This window comes from Melospiza georgiana, chromosome 5 (assembly GCF_028018845.1).
Source record: "Melospiza georgiana isolate bMelGeo1 chromosome 5, bMelGeo1.pri, whole genome shotgun sequence".
NCBI classification, from domain to species: domain Eukaryota; kingdom Metazoa; phylum Chordata; class Aves; order Passeriformes; family Passerellidae; genus Melospiza; species Melospiza georgiana.
The window spans coordinates 63,019,654-63,030,571 of record NC_080434.1 but is presented as its reverse complement, the minus strand read 5'-3'; the positions used below and the strand labels follow the sequence as shown (position 1 = coordinate 63,030,571).

Sequence of the window (10,918 nt, the reverse complement as noted above, 5' to 3'; positions counted from 1 at the left end):
AAAACAAACAAAGGGCAGTTTGTAATGTTGGCTGCAAGACCTAAATTTAATTATGTGGCAAATTTTTTAATGTATTTCTCTCACTGAAGACATATCCAGAAATACAAAATGCATGCTGGGAGGGAGCCTTAATCTCAAAGGTACAAAACCAGTGTAATAACTGATAAAGAAACCTCTACTTATCTCCTATTCATAATTAGAAGTGCTTGTAATATTCCAGCACAGACCTGGTTTATGGAGCTGCTGACAACAGCAGCAGATCTGTTTGAATTGAGATGAAAGATGATGGAAGAAATAAAAAACACAGTGCAGCAGCTCAGTGTGACACACCACACTGAGAAATGGGCAGGAAGGAAGGAACACCAAGAGCAGCAGTCCTGCAGCCTGGGATCTACTGCATCACAGGCATCTCAAAAGAAAATATGATGAAACTCAGAAAGCTGCATTCACTGAACAGCAAGGTCAGAGCTTAGGCTAACACTTTCTGATCTTGCCTCAGCTTAGGGTAATTAGATTTAGGTGGCATTTAAGACTAGGAATCTTTCTTTTCCTGTTTCTTCTTTCTTTCATATTCTCACTTGCCTCAATGACAAAGTCAGAGCTGCATTCCACATAGCATCTGGGCTCATCTCCTGGGAGATCTGTGCTACTGTACCTAGAACATATGGCCACTTTGCTCTTTCCCTGACCAAAGTTTCATCTGCAACCTTCTTTCTAAATTTGTTCTATGTTCCTCTTTTCCCTCCAATGAAATATTAACTCTGCTCCTCCCTCCTTTGTCTTTTAGAGTTGGTAGCCTGCAAATTACTTGTAATTGAAAGTAAATGTTGGTTTGTGGGTGTACCTACGCAGCCTGTGCAAGCCTGTGCATTCAGCAGACAGGAGGACTGCTGAGGACAGGCAGAAGCCACCAGCTATATGCATTTTAGAACACTAGGATAACAGAGGAACAGTGGAAAGGAAATGGGTCTGAGGTTTGCAATTTCATACCAGTATGCTGGTGAAGACACACAAGCTTCCACATTAAATGCCTGATAGGGGGCCTTAAGCCAAAAAAAGGTGATAGTTTTCCTTTTCCTTAAGTGGTTTGTCTTTCAATATTACTTCCTGTGACTCTTTGTCTTCACTTTAAATCTTTATCCCTGTATAAAGTCCGAGAAGAGGCTGAGAAGCTGCATTTTTCTTCTTTCTCCTGTTTCTGCTGCTCTTTCTCTTGTCCCTGTCAGCTCTTATGTTCTTCTCTCTGTTAGCCACTGCTGTTTTTTCCCTTGGCATTCTCATCTTTTATACACTTTGCTCCTTTTCCTTCCCCGTGGGGGAGCACAATGTTGGAACTGAGATAGACCTAGAGAAGTGGTGTTCCTCCAGGGAGCATCCAGATGATAGTCATGAGCAGAACTGGATGATTTTGTGAATGCAAGTGTGCATAGGACAAACTACAACTTCCTGCTGAAATAAATTAGGATTTCACATACTGACCCTATGAAATAGCACAATTTTTGGATCAAGTCAGTAGAAGTTTTTGAAAGCAGTGACACCAATCTCAGTCTTAACTATTGTGGAATTAGCGCAGGAATGTGATTTCTTTTTAAGATATGAAAAAGCAGATTATGGACATGTCTTTTAGCTATTTCTTTGTATTAGCTACTGAGAAAATTTTAATTCAAAAGTATTAATCACCATGGCATTAAACCAGGGTGAAACTTACTCTCAATCACAATAGAGACAGTAGATGCTGTGGTCACAAATAAAGCTACAGCAGACCACCTGCAGAATCCATACTGGTTGTTGTGCAGTGTTATTCATAAATCACAAAGCAGCAGACCTCTCCTAGATCCATCCTGGGGATTAGAAGACATTATTACCATCAGCTTCCTAGCAATGTCCCTCTGCTGGACTGTTAATACTTTCCTGCTACCATAATCTTCCAAGAAAGCAATTTATGTAAGTATTCCCTAAGTCATTTCTGTCCAGATTAGAAAGGTTAACTTGAACCAATGCAAAAAGCAGGTCTTTGTTAATGCAGTTCATTTGACAAAAGTAGATCAAAAAGCTTATAAAAACTACACCTATGGGAGAACTTTAGAGATAAAGGATGTGTAGGAGGGATATTAGAGCTTTCTTCTGTATGAATATCTATCAATGGACAGTCTTGTTCTTATTCTGTTTATTTTAGGGGTTTTTTGAGTGCCCAAATAGATACACTGTTAAAAGGATGAGTACATATAGTCTCATTTGTTTTAAAATTCTCTACAAGGTCCGCAGTGTTTTAGCTATGTCTTGGAGGATTTGAATTTTTTTTTTCTACTTTGCTGTTCCCAGATCAACATGTTTCACTGCATGCTTTTCATAGAATATGAACACTTTTCAGAGGGCATTTGTACTGAAGATTCAGTCCTTACCCCATCACTCTCCCACACAAGGAGCTAAGCAGCACTGCCTTCTATTAAAGGAAATTAAATTCTCCAGGATTCTACAGCATAAATTTGCTTGCATTTATTAATTAGTTTCCACTGAAATCTATGAAAAATTAAGCTAATGTCAAATATATGAATATTTCTGCAAAAAATGCTGAATGAGAGGAGCTAATCTGACTCATGTAAATGTATCCAAATCAAAGAAGATGTCACTTTAATGTAGGATTGGTCATCTGGTATGTAAAAATGCATATTAAAAAACCGATTTTACAAAAAAATTGTCAATACAATTCTTTGGTCCTGATTCTCCAAAGACATATTCAAGAGAACTTTATTCACTATGAGCACTGTCAGACTGCTATATCATGGACTTTTTTAGGTGCTCTGGCAGTTGACAGTGTCCTGTCTCCAGTTGCTTGTCTGTGTCCCCATGCTACTCCATCTGTTGTCCTTGTTGGGAAACCAAACAGGTTAAGAAACTTATGTTGCTGTTGCTAGGTTGTTCTTTTAGCCATATCGGGTTTCACAGCCTGATGCACTGCATGATTATCCAAACAACTATGCCATAGTGAGGGAGAGGGTACTGCAGGGCAGTCAGCATCAGGAAGGTCAGGGACTGCTTAGGTCATGCTACAGCACAATCTTGAAAAGCCTCATTTACTCAGGGACCTACCTGCTGCATGTTAAATATAACACAAGAATGATCTGTGTGTTAGATATTGCATGTACAGTTGCATAGATAAAGGTACTTTAAATAAAATGTTTAAGTTGCAGAAGAAATCACTTCTTTACCTGTGGTACCCTTAATTCTACCTCTCTTCTGATTACAGTAATAGTAAAGTGCTGCTGTCACAGTGGCATTTCACATTCATATAGTGCATGAAAATACTACACATGATGCTACAGGAGGCTATGCAAAACAGTGATATTTCACATTCATGGAATGCAAAACTAAGTTTAAGTCAGTATGGCTTTATTTTGGCCACGTACTCTGAATAATATCCAAGAAACAGATGAGTCCCAGCCATTCTCTTTTCTGGAGAATCTCCTACAATATGGAAATGTTCGCTGATGATCAAGATGGGACCCAAGAAAATGAAGTCTGGAAGCAAGGTGCTTCATTCAGAACAAATTATCTGCTCTGCAGTCCAGGCCCAAAGAGTCTGAGCAGGACTTTGGTGACAGCATGTTCCCCACCATCTACTTTCCTGGTACTTTCCAGATCTGGGCAAGAAGCAGCACTTACATAATAAATCCAAGCTGCATATGCATAAATCAGCTGTCCTGTGTGCCTATGGCAGGCCCAGTTACAAGACAAGAAAGAGGCCAAACACATAGCTCACCTTTGCAAAGGCACAATATGTAGAAGACAAGGTCACCACTACTCTAATTACAAAAATAAGCCTAAGGGCACATAAGGCAGTTCTTGTTTCAACCTAGATACGGCTGTCATAATTTTAATAAATGCTTCAGGTATAACATTCTCTGTTTTTGCAGCTGAGAGACCAAGTTGCTCTATCCACAAAGATCACTCACCAGGGCATTGTGTTGGTTCTTTCATGTTTACAAGGAGCAGCTCTAGCAGCACCTTCTCCTTTGCCTTTGGGAACAGCCTTGCTCATTACAGACAACATCATTACATTCACAGGGTGACAGTTTATTAATACCCATGTTCCCCCCAAAATCTCAGTGTCTTCTTTCAGCTTCTTTAGGACACTTACACTGGTTTTCAGATGATACTAAGGCTCTTACTCCCACATGGGAGCTGGCAGTAGAAAAATGATGCACACTAATAAAATAAACTCGCTTCTGCAAGGCTGGGGGTTTATGATAAGAAGCTGTAAAGAGGAAGGTTACACAGCTGCAGAAGTTTAAGTGCACTTTTAGTGTTTTCATCTGCTGCTGAGGATTTTTCTGCAAGTGGACTTTTCATACAGTTGGAAGAAAAAGACTTCATCATATGGGGAAAGATTAAGTAAGGCCATTTGTTAAAAATTGCACCCAGCTGGGTTAAGGTATGACTGTTAATGTTTAGGGTTTGTTACAGACCGGTTCCAGGACATGATGGATTTTTAGTGGGCTTAATTTTTATGGCTATTATTTTGCAATTTAGGCTGGAACTAATTTTGAAAATAAGGATTAGTATTTACCACTTTAGATGTTAGTGGCCCATGAGGCACACATTGTTAGATCATCTGTCTCACTGCTCATTAGCTTTTTTGTAATCTTAGCTTGTTGAAACTGAAAGCTCTATATAGATAGCAGGAACTAAGCACATAAATTTCCTAATAATTTAGCACATGCTCAGAGTGAGCAGGTACCACTGGTAGTTCCAGCATGGCTAATCTTAGGCATGAATATGAATGTTTTACATATTGTAAAACATTGCATTATGTTATTACATCGCTATATATAAAATAATATTTACATATTGTATTAAAGACAGAACTTTTTTAAAAATAGTCTTAAGGAGCTAATGTAATAGAGAATAAGAAGGAGATCATTGTATTAAACACAAATTCAATGAAAAATGTGACAAATTTGTAAAGAAAATACAAGAAAGAATCAGACCTTTGCAAAAGAAGTGCCAGCTGAAAAACTTGCATTGGTTTTTCTTTTCATATTCTATCACAAGATTAAACAGTATGCTTGAAATTGTGATCTTCTCTGGCTTTAAACAGTTCTTTGGGAAATAGCTACTACTTCCTAAAAACAACTTATATTTAGGAATCTTCTCACAAGATTTCAGACTTGGCATAGATTTTAAGGAATTTAAAATATAAACTGCCTTCACATGCAACATTTTAGCCTTTAGTTTCAGATGTTTCCAAATGCGGAAGGCATTAAACAATGCCACTTTAACCATGAAGACCTGGAAGTTATGAGAACAATGTGTGAACTCTGTGTAACTCATATAAATTAGACATATAATTTAATTTACTTGGGGGTGATGGTTTGTTTTTACACTATTTCTTTGATTTCTTTTCAAAGAACATGATGAATACCTGCTCTTGCAGGGTTTCTGTGAGGGGATTAAAGGTGATCATAAGGTCTTAAAAGTTGACTGAGGGGCTCAGAATAGCAGCTGGTTGTCTACAATATGTTTCCTTCTACAGAATGGGGCTTGTTTTAAAAACTGATTTTTTACTTTAGTTAATGTTCTAGTAATACAAAGGCTGCAATCTTTATCTTCCTCTCTTTATCTTTCTTCTTCTTTATGAAACTTTACTGAAATTATTCAGACATTCCTGACCTGCAGATTCAGTCACAGTGGTGTGTTCTATATGGGATAATGTGTAATAACCACTCACAAAATTCAGAAGTGTGTCTGTATGGCTGATAAAGTTTGCTGTCACTGCAATAGTGCTGTTGCCATGCTGTCTTCCTACAGCTCACTTCCCAGAGCAATTCAGTCCTGATTTATATATACTTGAAGTGTTGCAAAGTTTAGCTTCTGTAATTATAGAGAAGCTGCCTCTTTTCTTCACTGCAGAAATTGAGATCAGTTGATGTATTCAGCTTCATATTTTTAATTTGAACGATGTGGAAGTCTGACTTTTTAAACATGCTCTGATTGTGGGTTCTTGTCTCAAGGATTCTTTCCCTGATGATATGACAGAACACGAGGATAATATCCATTTATTCACATGGGCTTGGTGGGGGAGGATAGAATGAGAGCTTGTCACATTTGCATTTAAGACTCCTGGATGATTTTCTAGGGGTATTACCCAATTTTATATACATACATGAGATTTTGTGATTGCAATACTAATTATCATAAGAATTTAATTTTAATGTTTAAATTTTTGCAGGATTTTTTAAAATATAATGTTTTGTATATCTATTAAAAATTAGGAGTTACATGTGTTTTTAGAAAGAAAATTATTAAAAAAAAAAAAGTGGCAGCACAAGTGTGTCCATGGCATTGGGAGCATACTTAGGCTCTAATTTAGGGTCCTCTACTAGCCATATCACAAAAGAAATACATACTACACAGGTTTTAGAGCTCTAACACACAACTTTCAGAAGATTTAACCTTTCTTAGCTGTCTGTCTTAACACTCTGCTCAGTATTATGGCTTCCATTGCAACAGAGGTTTGTGGTTTCTCTTCACCATCCCCTGTTAGAGCTTAAGCCAGTGAAGAAGGTGAGTTTTGCCTAAGAAGCTGGACTGGATAGATCTCATGCGCTTTACAGACTCTGTAATCTCTAGAAAGGGGTGAAGCAATTAGCCTCAGGCAATAATAACCTAAACTGTAACACTGTGACTCTAGACTTCTTTGTCAGAAACCTCACACCACCCAGGTTCCAGGGTCTCTGAATCACAGCTGGTCTGAGGCCCATGCTTATCCTTTAAGAGAGAAGGCAATGCACAATCAGGAAAAAAATAGACATGATGCTATTCCCCTGAGCCATTGTTTCAGTTTTAAGTGTTAATGCTCCTTTCAACCCCATAATAAATATGCCCCATAATGCTCCTTTCAACAGCATAATAAATATGCCCATGCCAAATGTAAAGAAATATTCACTGAAAGTTGACTAACAGGGTTTTGATAGCAGTGATTTTAAAACTAGGGTAGGATGTAGCATTACAGTCCCTGGGTGGGCAAGGATAGGTTGGAATCAAATCTACACAGGAACCCTCAGCCAATCTCATTCAGCCCAAAATGCAGATGTATCATTGGCCAGAGAGCTGCATGGTGCTAAGACCTCACTGAATGACATGTGTAAGCCAGGGAAATTGGAGCTCCTCTAAACGAGCTGTGGGATAAACTCGAGGCGGTTTGTCACAAGGACCATCTGAGTGTGTGTCATCTCTGTCTCCAACCTGCACCTCCCATCATGCTGCAGCAAGAAACAGAGGGTAGAAGACTGGATAGTTAGATGCAAGCTCATACGAATGGGCTCTGTTTCAGTAACCCAAGATTTTTACTTCTATTGATGGATATAAAAGACCTTGGGGAGGAAACAAAAACCTCTTTCTTAACAAATGCATTTGAAAAGGCAGAAAATATGCTTAAATGTGCCCTATTTTACATATTGCTTTCATCCTTTAGGCTTTTGACTAATGCTTATCACTTTGCCATTATGTCAATTTGTGCTTACCAGTCTTTTTTTTCTCTTGTCTCATCTTATATTTAGGCAGTGATCCTGCAAACACTTACCTACATGCTTAGTTTTGCTACTCCTTCCTTGTTAATCCCTTTGAAGTTAAAAGGATTATTTGCATTAGCAAAACAAGGCATGTGTGTGCTTTCAGGAGGAAGTTCTTATGTTGTAAACCCTTTGGGGTGGGACCAGATCAGTTATTATGCAGTCAGATAGCTCAAAGCACAGTTGCATGGAGGATGAGTTGAGAAGTTTGGGAAGCTAACAATTGTTAACAGAGTGAACTGGTTTGTGGGATATGCCTGGGGCATAGCACATAAGTAGTTGTTCACCCCATCTAGCACACAATCTTCTTCCCCTCTTTTCTGCATTTGTTGCTGAGCTGTAGCCTCAGATTCATACCAGCTGAGACACCTGCTTTTTTCTTACCTCCTAAAGAAGAAAATTCCCTGATATTGACCATAGGGTAAGCTAGAGCAAGACCATAAGTATATTTATGCTGGTGTGCACAGGGAGAGGAAATAAAGACCTGAAACAGAGCTGCAGAGCTCTCCATGCTCCTATTGTTGCACCCTTGCAGCCTTCTCAGAACCTCCCAGCACTAGCTCCTCATCCCAACTAATGCATGTAATGCTTTTATATTCTTCCCATTCTTCCCACTTTCCAGGGAGACCTAGCCACTATTTTTTCCCCTCTTAAATGTGTCCTATTCAAGTACTCTATTTCAATGTACACTTGCTTTTGTTTAATATAGACATAATTTAAAACTCACTTGGAAAGATATGCAGAAAGTCTTCCCTTACCTGCATTCAGCCAATGCAGCTCTGTGTACACTACCACAGCATAATAAGTAAGTTTGATATTTAGGATAGAGAGAATTACTCTGTATTGTTTATCCTCTGGAAAACTCTGACATAGATATTCCAATGTTTTTTTGTAGTATAACTTTAAAAATTACTTCCAGATTCACAGGAAAAGTTCAAACTCCAGTTTCCAGAAATATTTATTTTGGTTGATAACTCTAAGAAGAAAAATCTTACTTTTATTACACTAACATCTAGAACTCCAGTAGAGCTGTGTGTGCCATTTTGTTATGTTATCTAAAACTAGGGAGAGAAATGTTCTTCTATTAGAGAAAATAACCTATAGATTTGTCTACATTAAATATTTGAATAACTATATTGAAGTAATTACAACAAATCTTTGGAACTGGAAACTACGGACAAAGCCCCACTTGCTGAGCTGGCTGTACTTGTGGAGCAGGTCACTGCTGCTAGGTGATGTCTCCTGACTATTTTCATGTTTGTGAGTGCACCCTTGCTCCAAGAGACAGGCAGCCGGAGCTTGTGCTCATTGCAGTAGCTGAGCAAAGGGCGTAACCTCGAGCAGGACTGGAGGGATAGGGAGCGAGCACTGTGTGAGGTGCTGGAGCGTGACCAGAGAAGGGCAGAGGGCCTGTGAAAGGTCTGGAAGCCATGTCTTGTGAGGAACGGCCCCGGGAGCTGGGGCTCTTCTGCCCTGAGGAGCCTCAGGGGGAGCCTCATGGCTTCCTACGGGAGGCTGCAGCCAGGGGGGATCTGGTCTCTCCTGCTGGGCCTGCAGCGAGCCGGCCGGAGGTTTTCGACTCAAGCTGAGACGAGGGAGATTCAGATTAGATATCAGAAAAACTCTTTCAGTGTGGGGGTGCTCAGGCACTGGAATAAGCGGCCCAGGGAGGTGGTGGAGTCACCATCCCCGGAGGTGTTCGAGGTGTGTGGATCTGGCACCGGGTGATGTGACTGAGTGGTTACGGTGGTAGTGCTGGGCGGACGCTTGCACTGGATGATCTCAGGGCCCTTTCCCAGCCCGGTGACGCCGTCATCCACCGACCCTGTGATCCACCGACCCTGTCCCCCCCACCTCGTGCCGCGGCGGGAGCGCGCGCGCGCGGCGGGCGGGGCTCGCGCCCAGGGGAGGCTTTGGCCAACGGGCCCGCGCGCCAGCGCCTCGCGCGCTCCCGGCGCTTCCTTCCGGCCGCCATTTTGTCGGCCGTGCCTCGCCGTGCCGCCGCTCGGGGAGGGAGCGCAGCGCGCCCGCCGCACCCGGACGGACCTTGCGCCAGCCAGACCGACCGACCGCCATCGCCATGTCCAAGCGCCACCGCCTCGATCTGGGCGACGATTACAGCTCCAGCAAGAAACGCACCACCGACGGGTGAGGGGCGGCGCGGGCGTCGCGGCCCGCGGCGGGGCGGGTGGGGGGGGGGGGGGGGGATCGCGGCGGCTCCCGCTCCATCCGCGCCCCATCTCTGGCTCCGGCCGCCCTTCCGGGGCTGGAGCTCGCTGGGGCGCGGGGCGACCGCCGTGCGAGGCAGGGAGAGGCCGAGAAGGCCCCGAGGTGTCGCGGCTCTCCGGAGCGCTGGGCCTGGCCCGGCGGGCGGGCCCTCGGGGGGGCGGATGGCGGCGGAGCGGGCGGGAGGGAGGGAGGGAGAGCCTCGTGCGGCGGCGCCGGGAGGGGGCAGGCTGGCAGGCAGGGAGGGAGGAAGGCGCCGGCCCGGCCGCCGGGGCACGGGGCTGGGCTGGGCTGGGCGCCCGTGGCTGGGGGGGGGGGGCGCGCTGCTGGGCCCGCGGCCCCACGCCACGCTTTGTTTGCGGCGCTTCGCTTTCGTATTTGTGTTCGCCCTTCCCACTCCTTGTCCCCTCTTCCTTTGTATTTGTTTACCTATTCTTTAGCTTGAAAGGTCTGGCAAACGCGGGCCTAGAGGTGAGCACGAGGTTGGTGCATCCCGTGCTGTTAGTAGTGCCTGCGCTGGTGGGAGCGTTGTTCCTTTGTTAACGGCTTTCACCCGGTCACCCTCGGTGGTGTGCTTGGCTTGAAGTAAGAGTCCATGGTGGTTTGAGGTAGAGGGCAAGGGAGTGTTTATTTTTTTTCTTAGTCTTACGAAGGTTGAAGTTTTAGGACTGTGGTGCTCACGCTTCAGCCTATTTTTTGTTGAGGTTAATGTAATTACAGGAAGACAATGCGCTGATGCTGTCCTTAAATTCAGCGTTACTTTAGAGCTTTCTTTACGCATAATCTTTTCTTCTCTAGTGGCGCAGGAGGGGGAGGAAAGGCAGGCAGCTGTTAAGAGTAAATTTTTGAAGTTTTGAAGGAGTACAAAGAAATGCAGTGTTTATTTGGCCTTCTTTATGGAGCGCAGGAGACTTCCGTGAATTAAACAATTGCTTAAGTCCATCAGCGTTGTTTTGGACTATTTATCTAGGAGAAATCCTTCAGTTCTCAAAGGTTAGGATAACTCTAAGTCTAATGTAGCAGTTAATATTGACTGACAAACAGCCTTTGCAAAACTTGCCTTTTTAAGGTAAGCTTGTACACCTTCAGTTTTTAGCCCCTAGAGTTTGATTCATTTTTCT

At 42.7% G+C, this 10,918-nt stretch overlaps 1 protein-coding gene across 1 annotated transcript in view; it reads left to right on the top strand.

Annotated features, from left to right (window-relative positions):
* Positions 1 to 9,547: 9,547 nt before the first annotated feature.
* Positions 9,548 to 10,918, top strand: part of DHX15 (DEAH-box helicase 15) — a 45,365-nt gene continuing 43,994 nt past the window's right edge. Inside the window, exon 1 of the mRNA XM_058025347.1 lies at positions 9,548 to 9,719. Within this exon, the coding sequence (XP_057881330.1) occupies positions 9,652 to 9,719 (68 nt within the window). The 5' untranslated portion in view covers positions 9,548 to 9,651. The remainder of the gene's footprint in view (positions 9,720 to 10,918) is intronic.